This window comes from Stegostoma tigrinum, chromosome 8 (genome assembly GCF_030684315.1).
Source record: "Stegostoma tigrinum isolate sSteTig4 chromosome 8, sSteTig4.hap1, whole genome shotgun sequence".
NCBI lineage: Eukaryota > Metazoa > Chordata > Chondrichthyes > Orectolobiformes > Stegostomatidae > Stegostoma > Stegostoma tigrinum.
In genome coordinates this window covers 64776203-64800701 of record NC_081361.1, presented here as the reverse complement: position 1 = coordinate 64800701, position 24499 = coordinate 64776203, and the positions used below count along the sequence as shown (strand labels likewise).

The 24499-nt window shown below is 40.0% G+C and overlaps 1 protein-coding gene across 5 annotated transcripts in view; it reads right to left on the bottom strand.

Moving 5' to 3' along the window:
• ipo13b (importin 13b) overlaps window positions 1-24499 on the bottom strand; it is a 180111-nt gene that overhangs the window by 148037 nt on the left and 7575 nt on the right. For 4 of the 5 annotated variants that reach the window (XR_007248427.2, XM_048539244.1, XM_048539246.1 and 1 more), the window contains exons 2-3: window positions 10762-11495; window positions 179-241 (exon numbers count right to left, since the gene is read on the bottom strand). Coding sequence is in view for 4 of the 5 variants with exons in the window: in XM_048539244.1 (XP_048395201.1) it covers window positions 179-241; window positions 10762-11495 (797 nt within the window). In the remaining variant the exon portion in view is untranslated. The remainder of the gene's footprint in view (window positions 1-178; window positions 242-10761; window positions 11496-24499) is intronic. The other variant, XM_048539245.1, reaches the window with a different exon arrangement.

Sequence of the window (24499 nt, the reverse complement as noted above, 5' to 3'; positions counted from 1 at the left end):
TGGGTATTATGTAGATACAAAAAAAGGATAAACTCTTGAAAGTGTCCTATTAAAGTCAGCCTTTTATTGGAATAGAAACTTAAAATTAACATTTAAGGAAGAAAAAATTGAATGCAAGGCACTAGAGTAAATTAGAAATTACAGGGTGCAAGACAAAACAGAAGTAAGTTTTACCTACCTGTGCTCCCCCATCTCCCTTATAGCTGCAGAGTCAGCAAGATTCAGCAAGATGGCAAGAAATCTGCACAGGCAATAAGGGGGAAGAGGTGCTAAGACAATAGACAATAAGCAGGCAGGCCAAATATGCAGCTACTAGCTAGGCGTCACAAAGCTAATTTTAGAGAAGTACTTTATAGATGGTCGATTTATAATTTATTTCAAATGCATTAGCTTATTCACATCCCTTGAAATTAAATGCACACTATGAAAATGAAAACAAATAAGTTGCATACATTTACATATCTTGTTAAAAGGCACCTGATCAGTTGTTAATAGTGGTGGTTGTGAATAAGTTCGTGAGTTGGCAATTATGACTCATTATCCTTTATCTCAGCAATCAATATATCACATCTAATGCTACAGTACCAAGCATATTGCTTAACTAAATAAAAATGTGAGTACTACAAGAACTCATTAGTTATATCAGTATCAATAGATCAAATTGAATTTGTCGCCGAATTCACCAAAGCAAAATAATGAGACTGTTCGAGATCAAAAGATGCATTCACATGTTTATGCCTCTTTACTTTTCAGTTCTGAAGGGGAACTAATGCAAAACATTAGTTCATGATAAATAAATATTTTTAATATCATTCTGGATTTTGATAGAACAATCTATCACATTAAAGAGCACTTATTCAAGTCAACAATGTTAAGAAATCAGTCGTACTTCCTAAAGAAGATGGGGAACACATTTTTAGCCTTTCGTTATAATGAGCTAATTTATTGAAAATGGTCATATTATGGAAATATAGTTTTCTAGTGAGTAAATTTCAAGCCTAATGGCTAGCAAAAGCAACATTAAAATAGCAATGGGACGATTTTTTGTTATTTTGTGGCATTTGAGGGAAAGCATCATGTTTGTTTGCCACGACATTAGAAGGTCTGACTCTTCGGCTTTCAAACCCAGAAAATGCAACACTTCATTTCACTCACGTTCAAAAATGGCACCTTTAACATATCAACAGAGCTTCCCAAATCAAATACGAGATTCATGAGCTCAGTCAGCCAAGGCACCATGAAGCACTCCCTAGCCCCCATTCTTCAGGCCTTCTGTCCACGATCCCTGCACTTCCAGGGTCTTCCAAACTACCCACACCTCATCCTTGAACTCTCAACACTGTGGGATAATGATAATTTCCAAGCCCCAAATTGGGGTCCTAGCATTAAAAAAATTGGGAAATACTTATCCAGCAGTTGATTGATTGAAGCAATTGTACAGAACCAAGGAGAAGTGGAAAGCCACTGCTCTACCTCTTAAAGAAGCGTTTTTTTTTTAAAAAGCAGATGAATAGATTCTGGGTAAATGCAGTAGTTGTAAGAGTAAGCTTATATTCGTAGTTTTGCCAAAAAAAGTTTGAAAATTGAAAACCTCAAGCAAAATACTTGTATGATAATCAATATGTTTGCAGAGAAGGAGGGAAAAGGGAACAAAATAATTTCATAGTGAACCATTACACAATACTATGCTGAAGAGTTTATTTTGTACAACTATCAAGTATCAAGTTTCAATGCATTCTTTGCAACAATAAACAAACTTCTCGACAAACAAGCATTACCTTCTAATAACTGCTAGTGGTACAGAACTTAAAACATTGCAAAAAAGGAGACAAGATGTCAAGCACGTTTTATTTTGCACTCATCAGAACTAGGATTCAAAGCAGATTTGAAAGAGAAACTGCATTTTAAGGAGCTCAGGAGGAGGGTGCTGATTGGCTCGGTCATCGTTAGGCATGGTGACATAAGGCCCAGGCTCAAGTCCCACTCATTCCAGATGTTTGTAGTTACATTCCTGAACAGGTTCATGAGAAAATAAAAATACCTGGTAGACATAATTTTCAGATATTGCCATGGGGATGCAATAAAGATTGGCTGTTTCCATCATCCTTTTAGCATGGAAAAGGTGCAACGTATGTAAAAAAAATTTCCTTTTGTCAAAGTCCTGACAAGGTGGCCTTTCAAATACACAAGTGCAGAATCGCCAAGCAGAAACTGATAGCCAAGTTCCACACCCATGAAGATGGCGTCAACTGTGATCATGAATCTCCACAGCAAAACCCTGACCAATTAGATTCTCAGACCAGGCAGGTGTCAAGATTGCATCTCCAAACCAACAAGGCCCGACCAGTCAGCACCCCATTCATGTGCTGTTTAAAACAAGAGGCTTCCTTAAAACAAGAGTCCTGTTTCAGGACTGCTTCTTACATCCTGATTTTGGTAAGTGCAACACAAAAGGCTTCAACTGCTACTATCCGCTTAGCAATATTTAAACTTCAAATAAATGTAGACGAACAGCAAGAGCGAAATAACTCACTCAAGTCACACATACTGCACATGCAGGAGCACCAAGCAAATATGGAAGGTTTTTTGTTTTTGCATTTAGATTTTGACAGAATTACTTTTCAAAAGGAACATGCCGTTCAAACCAATAGGTCACTAGTCTAGGGGTAACTTTTATATTCCACTCAAGCCTTCTTCAATCCTATAAATCTCTATTTATTTTGGTGACAGTTTGTCTCCAACATGACGTTGTAGTTGAATCAATGCCTATGCTATCCTTTGTACTATAAGAAGCTGAGTATGATTATCATGGTATTGTGGTTTATGCACAAACATTACATCCCTCAGGCATGCAAGTCTATGTTAACATTAAGATATCTGTTATAAAGCAGCATATTTCTAATAGAACAGACTGCTTGAAACAATGAGACAAGATGGAATAGGAGACCTCTACACATCTGGATCACATGCTATAATTAGTGACAAAATCATAAGCATGGTGTCTTAAAGACCTTGAGGCATACATTGCCTGTTTTTAAAAATAGACATATGCTGGAAAGGTAACTTCATATACTAACTGATTTTGTTTTACACTTAATAATGTCATGGTGAACAGAAATCAGTCATAGAGTCCATCAAGCCTTCTGTCATTCAATTAGATCATGGACAATCATCTATATCGACGCAACTTTCGCCACTCTATTTCTTTATGCCTTGATGTCACTGGTCTTCAGAACCCTAGATTTCTTTTTGAACAAGCTCAACGATTGAGATTTCAGCACCCACTGCATGACAGATTTCCAAATATCCCTACCCTCTGGGTGAAGAAATTACTCTTGAAATCTTCAAGTCTTAAATGGCTTACCACTTAATCTGAGATTCTGTGCCTCACCAGTCAGGAGAAACATCACACCTACATCCAATCTGTCGCCCTCCAAGAACTATAGTACAAGTTTCAATTAGATCAACTCTCATCTCTTCAATTCCCTAGAGGACATAGACCCAGGTTCCTCCATCTCTCCTCAAAATCAATTCCACCATCCCAGGGATTAGTTTCAGGAACTTTGTTGCATTATCTTGGTAGCAAGAATATCCTTCCTTAGACAAGGAGGAAAAAAAGTGAAGTCACGCTAGCAAGTCTGTAGGTTACCATTCTCTCTCTCCCTCCACCCCGTCCTCAAATGCAAGATGATACTTTGATTTGTGTCCTTAAACACTCTTGCAATGAAGCACAACATACCATTTGTGGCACAACAGAAGCATTCCTGCCCTGGGCCAAAGGTCTGGGTTCAAGTCACAACTGCCCTGGATGCATGTCATAACATATCTGAACATGTTGATTAAAAATAATTTAAAGGATCATTGTAGTGCAGTGTTAGCATCCTTATACCTGAGCCAGAGGGTTTGCGTCCAACTCCAACCACCATCGGTGTGAAATAGCATGCATGAGCAGATTCAAATTAAAATAGATCAGTTGCCTTTCTAACTGTTTGATGCACTTGTACTAGCTTTTAGTGACTTACAAATAAGAATGCCCTGGTCCCTTTGGACACCAGCGTATCCAAACTTTTCACCACTTACAAAATATTCTGCCTGTTTTTTCTACTAAAGTGAATGTGTGCAGTTACTCACATTATATCCCATCTGTCATGTTCAATCCCATTCATTTAGCTTGTCCAAGGTTCCTCTGAAGCTTCTTTGCACCTCCTCAACTTACAATTCTAGGTGGCAGTGTGAGAGTAGTAAGTTTCAAAATATTCCCCAATTGACCCCCAAATCTAAAGCATTTATATAGATTGTGAACAGCTGCTGACCTAGCATAGACCTTTGTGGTATCCCTCTGGTAAAAGCCTGCCACCCTGACAATGATTCATTCATTCCAACGCACTGCTTATTAATAAATTCTCAATTTATACTAGTACATGACCTCCAATCCCATATGCTCTAATTTTATTTAGTAACTTACATGGGACATTTTTATCAAAAGCTTTCTGAAAATTTAAACAAAGCAGATCCACCAGCTCTCCCTTGCCTATGCTACAACAACATTCTCAATTTCCAACACAATTGTCAAGCAATTTCCCTTTCATAATCCACACCATTGCAGCCCAATTTTGCATTCTTTAAGCATTCAGTTATCACATCTTTTAGAAAACATTAACATTTTCTCTCTCTCTCTCTCTCTCTCTCTCGCTCCCTCCCTCCCTCCATCTCCCTCCTTAAATAGTGGAGTCACACTGATACTTTCTACGCTGCAGCGACCTTGCCAGAATCTACAGAATTTTGAACAGTAACCACCTATGCATTCATTATCTCCATAGCCACATTTTCAACACTCTGTAAAGCTACTCATCAGGTCCAGGGAACTTATCAACCTTCAATTCTGCTAACTTTTCATGTTCTCCCTCAGCATTAATGCTATTTCCTTCAGTCCCTTGGTCACTCAGTATTTCTGTATGATCTGCTGTGAACAGACACAGAAGTAATTATTTAGTTGGTCCACCATTTCCCCATTTCTTCACTCTACTTATAATGGACACACTTCCAGCCCAAGATAGAAAATAAATATTTTTCTCAAGTACCTAAACAAAGTTTTTACATAGCTGTAAGCAAGTATATGTTATCTGCCCTTCAGCAGTTCCTTGGCCCTGCATTGCTGGGTTCTAAATTGCTCCTCACCCTTGCGTGTCACAGTAGATGAGATATTTGTATATCCTGTGTATTCTGGAAAGACAATTAGGTAACTCAAAAATAACATACAGATGGTGCCCATTACATAAGGATGCCTGAAAAATCTCTCAAGCAAGCTGCACCCCTCCTCATAAGAAATGTGTTTGCAAATCCATTTAAAAAGACTATTATACAATGTTAAAATACAAAGTGCTGATCAAACATTGCGGCCAAATATTCTGACAACGGAACCTGCACCTTAAATTTTCTGTAAACATATGTTTTAGAGCATGATAGGGATTTGAGATGGTTATATGATTGCATATGGCTAGATGAAAGTTACTGCATGAAGGAAAATTTTAACAAAAGTTTTGTTGAAGTTATGAATTACTGTAGTAAACATGTAGAAGAAAATCACAGGAATTATCAAATTGTACGTTAAAAATTCTAAATATAGTAAACGTAAAGGCCCAAACGTTTATCTTGAAACGAACCACTATCAAATTGTCTGTGTAGCTAGCTTAGCATATTGCTTGCATGTTCCTTTTGCAACAGAGTTTAAGAACAATTCACCATTTGCTGTATACAGATTTCTACTGCTGCATTCACTGGGTTGACTGACATTTCTTGTACTAAACTTTGAGGACTTGTGATCATAGTTATATAATGTAGGTAGTTAACCATTTGTAAATGATTTTCAGGTGATGAGTTTGAGTTGGTTAAGCTGCAGCAGTTTAGGATTGACGCATTATTTAGTTGGACAAGAAAGGAAATATACAACCCATCACAGATGGGAAGACTGAATCAATAAAGAACGGAGAAGCAGAGGTGGTGGACACTTATTTTTCTTTTTGGGCCAAACACGGTATTTTGCAGTCTCTTCAGTGATAACCTTGAGAGTTCTTCCCTCAAGCTGATGCAGGAGAACTCCTGGTCTATTCCTAAGGTGCTAGATCAATGTCCCGGATCCTCTTGTTCTCCCTCATACTTCCCAGCTACCCTTGCTAATATACCTTATTCTGGGGGCTGAATCTATGCTGTGTTAACAATCATCTGCCTGAACCATTTATTTTGGCCAATGACCATGGGCAAGTATTCCTGATGCCAGAAGGAACAGTTGTCCTGTTGCCTTGTCACATGCCCTGTGGTAAACCAAAAAAAAACTTGAAATTTTCTTGAAAAATTCTAATATGTGCAAAAGACTTCTTGATACAGATGGAAGTAATGTAATAAGTCTAATAAAACAGGGTTCCACTCTAGCTAAAAGAATAACGACTTATTCAGAAAAATTTATGTTAAAAAAGGGACTTCATGGAATAAATCACAGCAAATTTAAAATAACCATATTAAAAGTATCAGCAGATATAAGAACTGACACAATTTCAGCCTAATTTTAAACTGTGCAATATACCCATCACTATAAAAAGATTCACTCCAGTCAATTCTCACACAGATTTTCTTTCCCAATTTGTTGAAATGCCACAAAGCAATATTCAACATTGTTATTACAAAGTGTGGAGCTGGAGGAACACAGCAGGCCAGGCACCATCAGAGGAGCAGAAAAGATGGCGTTTTGGGTTGGGACCCTTCTTCAGGAAGTTTTAGGGATTCGAACCCAAAAAGTCAGCTTTCTTGTTCCTCTGATGCTGCCTGGCCTGCCGTGTTCGTCCAGCATCGGCAGCTCTTACTGTCTCATTCAACATTGTATTAGGCTTCCCCAGCTCTCATTAAATGGAACCTCTCAGTTTCATATGTTTAAATTGTGTAAAACTTTGATGGTAACCTTCTATTAATATTTTCATTTTACAGCAATCTATAATATTTCTCATTGCTCACTTTGGTTTGACAGCACACTGATGATTTAACTGAATGGTTGATGCCATCCCAATGAATTGTAAGAAAACTGAAGTCGTTTCTGAAACATTGATTGAAAGCACTGTATTTAAATTCAAGTCGTAATTTTCTCCTAAGCCTGTATAGCAACTGTACAATTCAAACTAAACTAAATACGATTTCAAATTTAGCTATTTGCACAAATTTGTGAAAATACATTTTCTTCCGTTGTAGCACATTAATCTAAGCAGTCTAGCTGCTAAAATTAAAAAGCCAAATAAGAACAATTAATTCCCAGGACTTCTGTTTTTAGAAATGACATTTTCCATGTATTTTTGAATTCTTTCAGATGTGAGTTCCAGTGCACAGTAAATTTCAGGAAGCTAACTGAACTAACTGCTAATTACGAAAACCCCGCCAGCCCTGTACGATTAATATTATAACAAAGGTGTATTTTCACATCAAAAAAAAACACAAAATCAGTTCTGTAATAGAATATTAGGATGTTTCTGCTTTCTTTCAGCATAACTGATCACAAAAATAGTGGAATAGACACGACTAAAGGTGTATGCTTTTAAAATAGTTTGAAGTATTAAATTCTCAGTACCCTCCGTTAACCCTAACGTGACTAGTTGCAAAGTGGAGGATAATGCAACCAAGTTTGCAGTCTTTAAAATACGCCTACATTCAGACTCCAATTCCCAGTGTGCGCTATAGGTCAAAAGAGCACAGATGGATATCAAAGCAGCTACACAATAGTTGCAAAATTGATACTGAGGAGGACAATGTGAAAAGAAATATGAAATATAAAATATCGTATGCTATTAGCTGATTTCTCTTCATCAGATTAAGTTAGTCAATTGTTATCCCTTTATATTCAAGGCCTCTTCTGTTTCCTTTAGCCCAACTTGTCTCTTGTACACATGTATTTTCTTACTCAAAATCTCTCCACAACATCAGCAAAGCCAATATGACCAGACTTCCACAAGATTCCAATGCCAATGGCTCACAGGTCTATGAAAGTTACCTAAAACATTGATAATCACTTGGAGACAATTAAAGTTGTTCATCTTCACTTTAAATTACAGGTAACCAAAAACACAAAAGTTTTATATAAAACTACTACATAAGAGAACTTAAATATGTCTACACATTGAAAAATATACAATAAGTAAAGTTCTATGGACACAACTAATCCATGCTCCATACCTGTAAAAAAGCCCTGTCCAAGCAAACTTAACATGGTTAGTTTGAATATGAAATGTTAACTAAGACATACATTAGCTTGCTTTCTCATCGTGGACGCTGCCTGACCCACCGTGATCTCCAGTAATTTGTGTTTTCAGTTGCTAGGGAGCCCTTGTGGCACAGTGTAGCGTCCCTATCTCTGCAGCAGAAGGCACAGATTCAAGACCCATCGACTCCAGGGCATGTAACAAGTCCTAACAGGCTGACTAGAAGACAGTTAATAGTTTCTGCTGCATCTCCATACCAATGAGCCAGCACCTTCTTCTCATGCCACATAAACTGTTACTTCCTTTCTAAAAGTTGGTTCTCTCATATTTCAGTCGACAAGCAAACACTTTTCATCTAGTACTCAAATACAAAATAAAAACATATTTATTCTTAACTACCAAGAAGATTGCCACAGTATCCTTTCCATTTTGAAGGAGTTTGAGTTAACCAGTCCTTATACAAATGACTGAAAAGATTTTGTTGCATTATTTACTTTGCTCAGTTATGTATTACTTACACTTATTTGGTTACCAAAACACTTTTGACTAGATGGGTCTAGGCCCGAAACGTCAGCTTTTGTGCTCCTGAGATGCTGCTTGGCCTGCTGTGTTCATCCAGCCTCACATTTTATTATCTTGGAATTCTCCAGCATCTGCAGTTCCCATTATCTCTGATACACTTTTGACTAGAGTTAGCTTTTACACCAGGCATTCCATTCTTCCATCTCTGAGAATTATAGTTAAACTGCTGGCAATCTGGAAAGCACTGCTCTTTCAAATAGATATTGTATCATCTATTCTTGAACCAATTATGCATTTTTACATCATTCAGAAAGCTGACATCTCAATCAAATCACCAGGCATTATTTCCTCTTTGAAAATGCAGTTAAAGACAATATTCAAGTGTTCCAAAGTTGACACCTTGAATGAATGCACTTAGCACACAAATTCCATTTCATTGTAAATGCATGTGAATGACCAAATTCACGCACATTTTGCTTAAATTTATGTTTTAAAAATATCACAAAAGAAGAATGTAAGATCTAAGATTTGCAGCCATCCAGCTGTCCTGGCCACACCCCAGTTTTGACATTACTGTTCAAAAAAGCAATTCAGTCAACCCATGGACTCAATTTCTTATTTCCCTCTAATTTATTTCAAAATTAGTGAAAAATGTTTTCCCATTTTCCCCCAAGGTATCGAAAGAAGAAATAAGAGTAGCCAATACACCATTCCTCTCTAATCTACTCCACTGTTTAATAAGATCATGCATGGCTGATCCTTACTCTCAAATCCACTTTCCAGCCTAATCCCCATTTTCCTCCAAAATAAAAGAACTGACGAAGCTGGATATTTAAAAATAGAAATTTCTGTAGAATTCAGCAGGTCTGGAAGCATTTGTGGAGAAAAAGCAGAGTTTACATTTTGGGTCCAAGGACTCTCCATCAGAGCCTATTCAGATTCTTCCATCTGAAGAATCAATGGACCCGAAACATTAACTCTGCTTTCCCTCCATAGATGCTGCCTGACCTGCTGGGTGTTTCCAACAATATCTGTTTTTGTCCATTCCCTCAAGAGTCCAAACCAGCACAATTTCAAGGGAAAGGCTAACATTTTAGTGGGTTGACCAATTACTTAATTATAACTTTCATAGTAAAGTTGATTTATGGGCACTTTAGAATTGTAATCTATGTAACAACTTTTCTAAATGCTACCCATATCACAATCATTATGAAGTACTACATATTGCACGCACACACACCTTTCCAATCAACAATGTACTACAGAGTGGCAAATTTTAGCATGAATGCTTTGTTATAATTAAGTCATCAATAATTGTGTGACAGACCATCCAACAAATCACCTGCCTCAAGGAGCCACAGGGCCACAATTTGAGTTGCTGCATAAAAAGGCTCATGAATGAATAAATCCCAGATTACTAGAACAGAAAAACACCACATGGAATTAAAAGTAAAATAATAATGCTGGAAATATGAATTAGAAGAAAAAATTGCTGTAGAAACTCAGGAAGTCTGACAGCATCTGTAGGGGAGAGAAACCCACCTAGTGATTCGATACGACTAGTCTTCAATACAGATTTTGAAGAAAAAAAAAGTTATATTGGACTCAATATCAATTTGGTATCTGTCCTCATACATGCTGCCAGATCTGCTGAATCTTCCCAGTATTTTCTGTTTTATTTCAAACGGTGCCTAAATTTAGGCAATTTAGGTCAACAAAATTCCAGCAGCCACATATCATACACACAAACAGCCTTGGAAATTTCTTGTTTCTAGACCAAAAACAGGACGTCGATTTAAAAAAAAGGGAAAAAAATTGTGAAAAGCATTTAACAACATGAAGAGTCAGCATCAGTGAATAAAACAAATTAACACATTAGGTGAGATCATTCAGAGTTCCGATAAAGCACTGCAACTGAAATATTAAAAGTATTTGTTCAGTCCACAGGTGGAAACAAATCTACAATAAATGTTAATGTGACTTGAAGTCATGACTTGCTTACCTTTGGGCATCTGGCTGGGAGATGGCATTGACAAGGGCTTCAACAGCTGTGTCAAAGAGCTCAGCATTGTGTAGAGATGTAAAGGAGGCTTGCATCAAACACTCACAATCCAACAATGGCACATCTAGCTGTACCCAACTTGAGAAACACTTGAGTGCCTTCTGGCTGATGAATACTGGAGAATCTGTCTGCAGCAGTTGCTGTAGAAGAGGAAACACCACACTAGATTCTTGTGCCAAGGCATTTCGCACCTCACCTTTCCGATACTGAGGCAGACGACTTGTTTGAAACTCTTCCGGGAGGACAGTTAGTAGTTCCAGTAAAGCCATACATCTAGCTTTGCCATCTACATCTGAACTTTCAGTCTGAAACATCTTCACCATGTCACCTACTGCATTCGGCCATCTGTCTGGCATCATATTGAGAGCTAGTGATGCTAACGCCACGCAAAGTCTGGTGAGCACTATCTTGGAACCAGAGGAAAAACACGCAATCTGATTGAAAAGCTGGGATTTCAAAGTCTCATACTGATCTGACGGGATATCGGTCCAGTAGCGGGAGATTTTGATGTGAAGGGCACTGGCTCCAAAATACTGGATCTCAGGCACTTTATTAGGGCTGAGCAATGCCCAACTAAATTGCCAAGCTTGGGGAGAGACTTGTGCCTGCATCAGCCATTTCTGTGCTAGGTTCTTGTTGTCAATATTTGGATCATAGTACAACTGATGTAATGCCTGCAAAGATACAAAAAGAAGAAAATATGAAAAATAACATTTTACCTATTAGGCAGGGCACAAAGAGAAAGAAACAAGGAATGGAAGTGAAAAATTCTGTGCTTAATGCATCTACAATTCATTAGTAAACTTAGGCTACAGCACAGGAGGCATTCAGCCCATCATATCAACATCAAAGATATGACTGAACTAATTTCCTTTTCCAACTCTTGACACAGCCCTGGAGAAGCTACAGTACTGAATAGATTCCCAAATAAAATCAACTTGGATTATATATCATTGCAAATCTAAGTAAAATCAAATACTGTACTAAATTCACATCTGTTTCTTTCAGTTTCTTTTTAAAATCTACTCATTAAACTCAATGAGAAAGGAATAGGATTCCAAAAGTCCACAAACTCTATTTTATAGTAATATTGGACCATGTTTCAAAAGAAACATTTAGGAAATGATGTAAAATTTTCATCCTAATAACAAACAAAGTGGGCAATACACAAGAATTTGGTTTTAGACTTGCCACAAAAAGGAAGAAAATGCAAAGATTCCATTTTAACAGAATTGACTTTGGGAATAAACAATAAGGTAGTTAAAGTAGAATAGGTTGTCAGGCGAATAAAGTTTGAATGAGAATTGGTGCATTTAAATACATAACTAAAAAAATACACCGCTATACACAAATAAAAATAAATGACTTGGGGAACAAAAGGACTAACACAACAAATAAGGATAAAAAGTAATCCTCAATTTACAGATCTTTGGGCCTGGTGGAGGATGAACATGAATAATAGACAATACTGGATTAAAGGGTTAATTTTTTAAAACTTTTCTGAACCATAAGATTAGGGTTGAAGAAGTAAATACTGAAAAGATGGCGTTATTAGAAACACATCTAGAATATCAAAATAGTAACAGGGCCTCAGAGATAGAAAAAGGGAAATTAAAAACAAACAAAAAAGCAGCTGCAGGCAACCAGTAAATTAGAGGTATTAAACAACTTCTTTGGAACAGTATTCATGGAAGTCCTCAAATTGTTGCCAGAAATTAGGGTTTATTGTGTAGGATTTGAGCAATTAAGGACAAGCAGTAATTATTGGTATGGTAGCAACTGAGGCATCAAACGTACCAAAAGAGAGAAGACCCCAAATGACATACAGATAAAGTTACAAAAATTTGCAACAAAATGTATCATATTCTGGTGAAAAACTTGAACAAATTATTGAAACCAGGGCTTCTATCAGGGGAAAACAGAAAGTAACATTACCACCTAAAGAAAACAGCAAGAGTCCTTGAAATTACACACCATTGAACAGCACCATCTGTCATGGACAAAGTTATTCATGATACCATTAAACACCTGAAGTAGTGTGTGTTAATCAGGCAAATCAGAATAGTCTTTAGAACTGAAAAAGTGGAAGGGATTGGAAATTTATGTTGAATATTTCAGTTAGAATTGTTTGAAGACATTGTTGGTGTTTCTAATGTCCTCTACTTTTCCCTCCACAAGAGATCTCATTTTTCACTTCTGATCAAATGACTGAAATACTTGCATACTATTTTCTACAAAGAGATAATAGGAACTGCAGATGATAGAGAATCTGAGGTAACAAGGTTTAGAGCTGGATGAACACAGCAGGCCAGGCTGTATCTTAGGAACACAAAAGCTGACGTTTCGGGCCAAGACCCTTCATCAGAAAAATTCATCCCTAGCTGCCCTTGAGAAGGTGGTGGTGCGCTGCGTTCTTGAACCACTGCAGTCCACCTACTGTAGGTTGACCCACAATGCCATTAGGGAGGGAATTCCAGGATTTTGACCGAGCAACAGTGAAGGAACGGCGATATATTTCCAAGTCAGAATGGTCAGTAGCTTGGAGGGGAACTTGAAGGTGGTGCTCCCATATATATCTGCTGCCCCTGTCCTTCTAGACGGACGTGGTCGTCGGTTTGGAAGGTGCTGCCAGAGGATCTTTGGTGAACTTCCGCAGTGCATCTTGTGGACAGTACACACTGCTGCTACTGAACATCAAATGGAGGAGGGAGTGAATGTCTGTGGATGTACTGCTAATCAAGCAGGCTGCTTTGTCCTGTATAGTGTCAAGATTCTTGAGTGTTGTTGAGGCCACACTCATCCAGGCAAGTGGGGAGTATTCCTTTGTACTCCTGATTTGTAACTTGTAGATGATGTACAGGCTTTGAGGAGTCAGGACGTGAGTTACTTGCTGCAGTATTCCTAGCTTCTGGCCTGCTCTTGTAGCCACTGTGTTAATATGGTGAGTCCAGTTGAGTTTATGGTCGATGTTAACACAGAGGATGTTGATAGTGGGGGAACTCAGTGATGATAACACCATTGAATGTGAAGGGGTGCCTGTTAAGATTGTCTCTTATTGGTGATGATCGTAGCTTGGCATTTGTGGGGCAATGTCATTTGCCAGTCCAAACCTGGATATTGTCCAGATCTTCATGTATTTGAACATGGACTGCTTCAATATCTCAGGAGACACAAATAGTGCTGAACATTGCACAATCATTGGCAAACATCCTCACTTCTAACCTTATGATGGAGGGACGGTCACTGATGAAGCAGAAAAAAAATGGGTGGGACCAAGGACTCTACCTGAGGAAGTCCTGCAGACATGTCCTGGAGCTGAGATGACTGACCTCCAACAACAAAGACATGTTCCTACATGTCAGGTGTGTCTCTAATGACTGGAGAGTTTGCCCCGATACCCAATGATTCTAGTTATGCTAGGGCTCCGTGATGCCAGACTCAGTCAAATGCAGCTTTGACATAAAAGGGCTGTCACTCTCACCTCACCTCTGGAATTTAGCTCTTTTGTCCATGTTTGAACCAAGGCTGTACTGAGATCAGGAGCTGACTAGCCCTGGTGGAACCCAAACTGGGCATCACTGAGCAGGTACTGCTTGATAGCACTGTTGATGACCCCTTCCAATAATTTACTGACGATTGAGAGTAGACTGATGGTGCAGTAATTGGCTGGATTCGATTTGTCCTGCTTTGTGTACAGGACTTGCTTGGGCAATTTTCCGCATTGCCTGGCAGATACCAGTGTTGGAACTGTACTGGAACAGCTTGACTAGGGGAGCTGCAAGTTCTGGAGCACTAGTCTTCAGTGCTATTGCCAGAATGTTGTCAGGGCCTGTAGCCTTTTGCAGTATCCAATGTCTCCAACTATTTCCTGATATCACGTGGAATGAATCAAATTGGCTGAAGACTGGTCCCCAGCATTACAGATACCAAAAGGAGGCTGAGATGGATCATCCACTTGGTACTTCTGGCTGAAGGTTCCTGTGAATGCTTCAGCCTTATCTTTTGCTCTGATGTGCTGGGCTCTTCCATCTTTGAGGATGGGGAGATGGATCCTCCAGTGAGTTGTTTAATTGTCCAATCACCATTCATGACTGGATGTGGGCGGATTGCAGAACTTAGACCTGACCTGTTGGTTGCGGGATTACTTAGCTCTGTCTATCACTTGCTGCTTTTGCTGTTTCGCACGCAAGTCATCCTGTCTGGTGACTTCACCAGGCTGTTAGCTCATCTTCAGGTATGCCTGGTGCTGCTCCTGGCATGCCCTCCTGCACTGTCCATTAAACCAGGGCCGATCCCTGGCTGGACGGTAATGATTGAGTGGGGGATATGCCGGGCCATGAGGTTACAGATTGCGATGAAGCATGATGAACTGCAAGTTTATATTCCAGGCTCCAGTTTTTAAACTTATGGAAGGAAAATCTAATTCTCAACGTTTGCTCTGCATGCTCTGTAGCGACAGTACACAGATGTCCCGTCCATCTCCACTTGAAGCAACTGATTGAATAATGAGCATCAAGTTAGAAGAATAATCTCAATCTAGGGTCTGGATAAACCTCTCATCTTTGCTGTCAACATTATCAACACATCTATTGACTATCAGCGAGAAACGTAACCAAATACTTTTCATAGACAATGGAGAATGTGTGAACGTTCTTCCTTACTTCTAGGTAAATATTTCCTCTTTTGTTACTGCACCATGTCTAAATTGAGACTACATTTTACCAATTTGTGCTTCCAAGTGCATTATTATTTCCATTACGATTTAAGATCTTAAACAAAGTGACTCATTAAGCTTATAGCTCCGAAATGACTCCATTACTTAAAGGTTTCATAAGGAGTTTAAAGGAAAAATAAGACATCCCAAATAACTTGAATTACATTCATTAGTATATATTTCATTAATTTTAATATCTTTCCACCTTGTTGTTACTTCAACTATGCCCATAGATCAGTTGATACGTCGCCTTGAATCAGTAAACTTAAAAGGAAGTTGAATACCAGGTCATCACGCCTGCTTATTACCTCCAAGTTTTTGAGGCCCACATGTTTTGATAAATTTATGGGGTGCACATATATAGAGAATTTCCAGATGGTTAAATAACTGCAGGCATTCTTTGCAAAAACAAAAATTGACACAATCCAAATTGCACACGATAATGAGATTTACAAGGCAATCAAAGAAGCACTGATAGAGAATTGTGTGAGCTCATCTTTCCAACATTAAAATGACCAACAATAAGGAACAAATATATTTGACATTTGATGCAACATATACACCAATAATGATTGATCCCAACAGCACTATTTACATGCAAAAGCACGTCTCTCTCACTCTAACTTTGCTGGCTGCTAATGTCACCCACTATGTCCTTTCATGTTATTCCACATTAGAACTGACTAAAAGATTCCTGCAACTTCTTGGAACAAGGACAACACACAAACCAACTGCCACACTTTGCCAGTTACTCTCAAGGACAAAAGACCCCATACCCACAATGAGCAGGATCAATGTCATACACAAAATGCAATGCAAGAACTGCGAGAAACACATCATAGGACAGACGGGCAGGAAAGCCATCTCCAGGATACACAAACACCAACTTGCAGCAAAATGGCACAACCAATCCTCTCATTTCAATACACTCCAGCATAGGAGGAGATTGGTTTAACTGGGACAAAGTAACATTACGAGGACACGTGAAACAAAGACAAGCACAAGAGTTCCTGGAGGCCTGGTTTTCGACCACCGGTGTGATAAACAAATATGTGGAAATAGACCCAATCTACATACCACTACAGTACAGAACTAACCACCATGACAGACCAGACCAGAGCATATAAATTCAGAGCAAGACAGAACAACTGCCCTTCAACAGAGGCTGGGCAGCACTGAAGATGTCCCCTATAAAGGGAGATGAAACGTTTGCACAAAAACCAGTCAGCTTAGCAAACCAACTACAATGGTACACGATAATCATGAATGAGATTGAACAGCCTCGTTTTTGGATTGGTGGAATATGGTATATTTTAAACAGACCTTGAAACATTTTGCTGTAGTAAAACAGGCTTCAGAATTGTTGAGAGATAGCAACATCATGTAATGGCAAGAGCGAGACCGTGCACAGTTCTGCATTTTTGAAGGAGTATGGGGAGGAAGCCTGAGAACGTTGTGTGTGCATGCATGCAAGACAGGTAGACTGCAAGCATGAGACCGACACAGACAGAGCGGGAGCGAGAGCAGACATGACACAGACAGCTTAAGTAAATCACAGGTAGATTCTAGATCCTCTGAACATAGTCATTTTCTTTCCAGGGGATACCATATCCTCAGCAATGCCACTTTTGTGTTTGGTTGATTAAGTTCAGACCAGATACTGAACATGCAACCTTCCGAATCTGAGTTTCAGTAACATACCAACAGTAGACACCATAATGTTGAAATATCTCAATCAAGTCAGTCTGTGGAGACCAACTAAAAATTGATTTTTTTTCATGCAATAGGTTCAAAATAATCTTCTGTGGGTTTCTGACTGCAAGGGGACTTGAAATATTCCAGTACTTTCTTGAAGTAACCATTAAATCAGTGATCCTTTCAAGTGCTCTCTGGCAGACAAGTTAACGAGAGCATCAGAGCACAATTATTTTGTCATTCAGCAATTAGCTTCTAATATACCGATTAGCTGTCAGATACCATTGCTGATTCTCTCTGTTCCCAAATCAAAGGATTCCAAGAACCAACCGTACTGCCATATCCTCTGATAAAGGTGTCAAGGAATCAGTGAAATTTTCAAATTTGGAAGGAACAATAGTAAAGTATAGATGAAAATTTCAGCAGTAGATAAAGGAAGGCAAGGGGAACTACTCATCCCAAGAGATTTAGAATATACCTTTACCATCTTCCTTAATGTAAAGTCAACATTGTCATACCAGACCAGATGGCCAATCTCACATTACAGGCGATGGTGGTGGTTTAATCTGAGGCTCACCAAACCTCAGGCAAGATAAGAGACTGAGAAGACCAGTTCTTCGTTGTAACCTCAGCGGTACTAGATCTGAACCCATGCTGGTGGCATCACTCTGCGCTGCAAACCAACCATCAAGTGAACTGAGCAATGAAAGAAACACAGTGTAGAGCTGACCTCAAATTTTGGTGTCCCACCTCAGAAAAAGTTCAATGACAATTCACAAACATGAAGTTCAAAAATGAATGTTTTTATTTATGGTATGAGGCTGTGTAAATTTAAAATAAAATTCCGTACAAGTACATCAAGTCATGGAGTGAAAAAGCCACGAAGAGTGTGTCCAGGATATTTGATGAATCAGGTCTACACCAATTCGGAGGAGAAATTCAGGAGTCCTATTCCCTCCTCTGTCACACTAGCCCTGCAAGGTTTAATTTCCCTCACGGGCCATTGCAATTATTTTTTAAAGTCACTGATTATAACACTTCCACAACTTATGCAGACAAATATCCAGTCATTACCACTCGCTGTGTCAAAGATTTTCTCACATTCTCTCTGGATTTCTTGCCCAAAACCTTAATTTGATGCTCCTAATCCTTGTTTTATCAGCTAATGGAAAGAGTTTCACTATCTACCTTTTCCAATCCTGTCATAATCTTGTAAATGTTTGAAATATCACCTCAAGTCTTCTTCACTCAGAAGAACCACAGTTTCTATAACCTAAACCTCCAGTTGGCATCCTCACGCGAACTATTCTGGTAAATAAACTCTGCACTCAATCAAGGGTTTTCCAATCTTTCCTAAACTGAGACAAATAGTACAAATGGACACAATAGCCTAGTGACCTAATCATAGCTTTATAAAAGGTTCAGCAAATTATTTTTATTGGGTTGGTTAGTTCAGTTGGTGGACGGCTGGCTTGCAGAGTGATGCCAGCAGTGCAGGTTCAAAACCAGCTGATGGTAGGAACTGCAGATGCTAGAGAATCTGAGATAACTAGGTGTAGATCTGGATGAACACAGCAGGCCAAGCAGCATCTCAGGAGCAGGAAGGGTGACGTTTCGGGCCTAGACCTTTCTTTAGAAAATGGGGGAGGGGAAGGGCGTTCTGAAATAAGTGTCGGGGGAGGAGGGGAGGCAGATAGAAAATGGATAGAGGAGAAGATAGGTGGAGAGGAAACAGACAGGTCAAAGAGGCGGGGATGCAGCCAGCGAAGGTGAGCGCAGGTGGGGAGTTAGGGAGGAGATAGGTCAGTCCAGGGAGGATGGGCAGGTCAAGGGGGCGGGATAAGGCCAGTAGGTAGGAGATGGGGGTGGAGCTTGAGGTGAGGCGGGGGGCAGGGGGGCGAGGAGGGGAGGGGAGGGGAGGGGAGGGGAGGGGAGGGGAGGGGAGGGGAGGGGAGGGGAGGGGAGGGGAGGGGAGGGGAGGGGAGGGGAGGGGAGGGGAGGGGAGGGGAGGGGAGGGGAGGGGAGGGGAGGGGAGGGGAGGGGAGGACAGGTTAGAGACGCAGGGATAAGCTGTGCTGGTTTTGGGATGCGGGAAGGGGAGCCGAGATTTTGAAGCTGATGAAGTCCACATTGATACCATTGGGCTGCAGGGCTCCCAAGTGGAATATGAGATGCTGTTCCTGCAACCTACAGGCGGCATCGTTGTGGCACTGCAGGAGCTCTGATGGACATGTTCAGCTGCACGTCTGCTAATGTGGTATACTGTAATCGCCATTTCCGTTGTGGCCTCTGCATTGGGGAAACCAAACCGAGGATCGGGGGCCACTTTGCAGAACACCTATGCTCGGTTCACATTAAACAACTCCCCCTCCCATTCCTCAGACCCATCCCAGGCCCCATGAAGACTTTACACATCAAGTAAACGTTCACCAGCACCCATCTGCTAATGTGGTACACTGTATCCATTGTTCCTGTTGCGGCCTCCTCTACATCAAGGAAACAAAGCAGAGACTTGGGGACCACTTTACAGAACACCCACGCTCGGTTTGCACTAAACAACTGCACCTCCCAGTCACAAACCATTTCAACTCCCCCTCCTATTCCTCATTTTCTGAAGAAGGGTTTTGACCCGAAACATCAGCTTTCCTGCTCCTCTGATGCTGCTTAGCATGCACTCACCTTTGCTGGCTGCATTCCCACCTCTTTGACTTGTCTGTCTCCTCTCCAACTATCTTCTCCTGTATCCATCTTCTATCTACCTCTCCCCCTCCCTACTTATTTCAGAATGCCCTTCCCCTCCCCCATTTCACACCGTTTTATACCTAAAATTGAGATATCAACCTGGGGCTATCAAAACAGGACTACTTATACGTCAGAGATAATGGGAACTGCAGATGCTGGAGAATCCAAGACAACAAAATGTGAGGCTGGATGAACACAGCAGGCCAAGCAGCATCTCAGGAGCACAAAAGCTGACGTTTCGGGCCTAGACCCCCTCTGATGAAGGGTCTAGGCCCGAAACGTCAGCTTTTGTGCTCCTGAGATGCTGCTTGGCCTGCTGTGTTCATCCAGCCTCACATTTTGTTGTCTACTTATACGTCAAACAGCACAAGCAACAAGTTATAGACAGAGGTAGGCAATTCACAACAAACCGATCAGATGGCGCTGAGGTTCATCAGCAGTTTCAGAATTATACTCCATCACAATCTGCAATTTCATGGCAGAGTTCTTTCACTCCACCCTTACCATGATACTGTCTAAGCTCTGCAATCTTGCAACAGTTGAAAATTATGATGGAAAATTAAACAATTCACTGGAGAATGAGAGTCTACAAATATCCTCATCCTCCATAATGGGGGAGGCAGCACATCAGTACAAAAAGTTAGGCTAAAGCATTCAAACAGTCTTCAGCTAGAAGTGCCAAGTTGATGACCCATTTCAGCCTTCTCCAGAGGTCTCCTGCATCACAGATACAAAGTCTTCAACATTTCCAATCACTCCACGTAACATTAAGAAACAGCTGGAAGCACTGAATACCGCCAAGGTTACAGGCCACAATAACATTCTAACAATAATATCAAAGACCTGACCTCCGGAACATGTTGCACCTCTTGTCAAGCTGTTCCAGCACAGCTATAATATTGGTATCTACCAAACTGGGCAATATTCCACATTGTTACATCCTGCACCCAAAAAGCATGACAAAACGAAACCGATCAATTAATACCAAATCAGTCTAGTCTCAATCTTCAGTAGAACTAATGGAAGGTATCATCAACACTGCTACTAAGCAACACCTACACAGTGACACCAAGTTTGGGTTTCACAAGGATCACTCAGCCCCTGAGCTCACTACAAATATGTTTCGAAACATGGATAAGAGGGATAAATTCCAGAGATGAAGGAGCAATCACTGCCCTTGAAATCAAGGCCGCATTGCCGACAGTGGCATCAAGGAGCCCGAGCAAAACTCACTGCAAATCAGTGGGAAAACTCTGCACTGATTTGATCATACCTGACTGAAAGGAAGACAGTTGTGGTTAGAGAGGGTCAGTAATCTCAGCTCCGAAGCATCTGTACACACAAGTCCCCCAGGGTAGTGTCCGAGGCCCATCTTCCACCATTTCACCAACAACTTGCAATTTACAAATAAAAAATTGCCACAAGTGAAGAAGTTTGCCAATTATTGCTTGCTGTTCAGCACCATTTGCGACTCCTCAGACAATAAAGTGGCTCCTGTCCAAAGGCAGCAAGTCCTGGACAATTTTCAGGCTTGGGCTGAAATTTGATAATTAACATTCACACCACACAAATGGCAAGCAATGGCCATGTCCAGCAAGAGATATCTAAACATCATCCCTTAACATTCAATGATGCTACTGTCATCGAATCATCTAATATCAATTTCCTGGTGGATTCCATTAACCAGGAACTGAACTGCGTTAACTATATAAACACAGTGGTTACAATGGCAGCTCAAAGGCTAAGAATTAGACTGCAAGTAATTATCCTCCTGACTTCACAAAGTCTGTTAACCATCTACAGAAAACAATTAACAAGTACAATGGAACACTCCCCACTTGTCTGGATTAGCGCCACTCCAATTTCAAAAAACTTACTTCCACAGAATCCCTGTGGAACCAGGCCCTTTAGCCCAACAAGTCCACACCAACCCTTGGAGCATCCCACCCAGACCCACCTTCTTATAATCTACCTAAGCTACACATCCCTGAACACTACAGGCAATTTAGCATGACCAATCCACCTAACCTGCAAACTCCACCCAGACAAGACAGTCGCCCGAAGGTGGAATCGAACCCAGGTCCCTAGCATTATGAGGCAGCAATGCTAACCACTGAGTCATCGTGCCACTGTTAGATTCTACAGCTTAACAACAGCATGCAAATTTATGCTACTTGAATTGGGATGATCAGATTGCACATCAGGGAATCAGCTTGAAGGGGTATCCAGAGTAGACATGAAGAATGCCAGTCTGAGAAACAGCTTCAACCATCTGCATTCCATTCGTGAAAGAGGTTAGTTATTCAGAGTACTCAAGTATCAGATAGCCAAATGTAATAACTAGATACTAAAATTCTATGACCAAGCACATCATAGTGGAGCTATTTGAATCTTTGGTGAGCTTTGGCATGAATAACCAGGGGTTTGAGTACTAGATTATCTCCCAGACTGGACAAAACCAACGAGGCTCAAAAAAAAAAGTCAATGCAGCCAAATCAAATGCATAGGACCTGGGCTATTAATCCAGAAACTCAGCTAACGTTCCGGAGAGAGATAGTAGGAAGTGCCGATACTGGAGAATCTGACACTGTGTGGAGCTGAACGAACTCAGCAGGCTAAGCAGCATCAGAGGAGCAAAAAAGTTTGACGTTTCGGATCAAGACCCTTCTTCAAAAAAATGAAGAAGGGTCTCGACCCAAAACGTCAAACTTTCCTGCTCCTCTGATGCTGCTTGGCCTGCTGGAGTTCATCCAGCTTCACACCATGTTATCTCTAATGTTCTCGGAACTCAGGTTGAATTTTAAGTCAATAAAGACTCTGGAATTGCAAGTCTAATGACAACCATGTCAACTGCTGGAAAATAAAACCTGGTTCACTAATAATCTTTAGGGAAGGAAATTTGTCATCCTTACCTGGTCAGGTGTACATGTGACTTCAAACCTACAACAATATGGTTGGTTCTTAGGGATGGGCAAAAAACCCTGGCCCAGAGCATAGATGCCCGCATCTAATAGTTGAATAATTATGAAAAAATTACCAGAGCAACAGTGAGGTGGAATCATCAGCAGCCTTCATGAGACTGAAATAAAACAAGTCCCCGCTACTAGGCACTATCCAGTCATGGCTGCTGGAAAAATGCTGGTCTATATTAAACTAGCAGTGAATCAGTTTCAGCAGCAACATCAGAAAGAAGTGAATCGCCTGTCAATGAGTTTCTTTGGCTGATCAGAGTGGTGAGTAGTTAGCAAACTGGGACAGCACTTTTCCCCAGGCATAAATTCTAAGATGTGGTTTTAAAAGAAGTGTTACGATTAGTTTTCTGCTGAAGTGCTTGTTTTTTATCTGCTCAATTCAACATTCTCCATGTTCTCCATTTAACAGAAGTAAAACAAAAGGAGTAAGTTTAGTGCAATTTTATCTAACTGCTAACAAGTACCTTGCTATAAAATATTCCCCTTCAATGCTAAATTGACTTTTTTTTAAAATACAGAAAAAACAAAACAACTTTTCCCACAAACAAAGTTTGTGATTTCTTGTGCATCCCCAGATAGTTTTGTCAGAAACCAGAAAGGTTCCAAATCAGATCCCTCGTATTTTAAAATTTAGTTCATTTTAGCTGAGACTGAGGCAGCAGCACAGTCACCTGAAATCTTCAGATTTAGTGTGAGAGAACCACCCAAAATTCCAACATGTACTGAGTAATCAATGGCAAAATTTACAATCTGCCAAAAACATCCGACCATCAATGATGGGGTAGTTCCAGAAGTCAAATGCCTACAGATCCTCACCCGTGAAGAATTAGTCAAGAGAGCAGGAAACATACATTATATCTTATGATAGCATGCATTACTGAATTACAGTGTTGAAGGAAACCATTCAGCTCATAATGCCAATATTGGATCACCTAAAGAGCAATTCACTTAATATCACTCCGACACCTTCTCCTTGCAACCATGCACCTTCATCCATTTTGGATAATAATCTAAGCAGTGAAATAATGGTGGTAAATTAGAACATCAGCAGGCAAAAAAAGGTGTCTCCCAATAGCACTGCTAAGGTACCCACCACATATAGATAGCAGTTGTTCCAGGTGGTGGTTCTCAAGGGCAAATGCAGATTGACAATAAATGCTGGTCTAGCTAAAACAGCTAAAACCATCCACATTTCATTGGTTTTTTTTTTACAAAATGAATATTGGTTATGGTTTCCAGTTGCATGTATTCTTATTCCACTGTTCAGCTGACACCATAATAAATGAGAGTTAACAAAATCCTAGACAATGACAACCAACGAATTTGCTCCTGCTCATTGGTATAATTGTTCACTTCACAGAACATTTTGTGTGCCATTTTTGAAGATTAAAAAACTGAAATTGGTGAACCAAGTTTTTATACCCCCAATCTAAAAAAATGAATTATAACCTGCAATTGTTATTCAAACTAAAGCAACTGTACAAGTTAATTCTTTTGCCATTAGGTTAAGTAACAGTCAGCTATCTTACAGATGTTAATACAATGATCAGCTAAA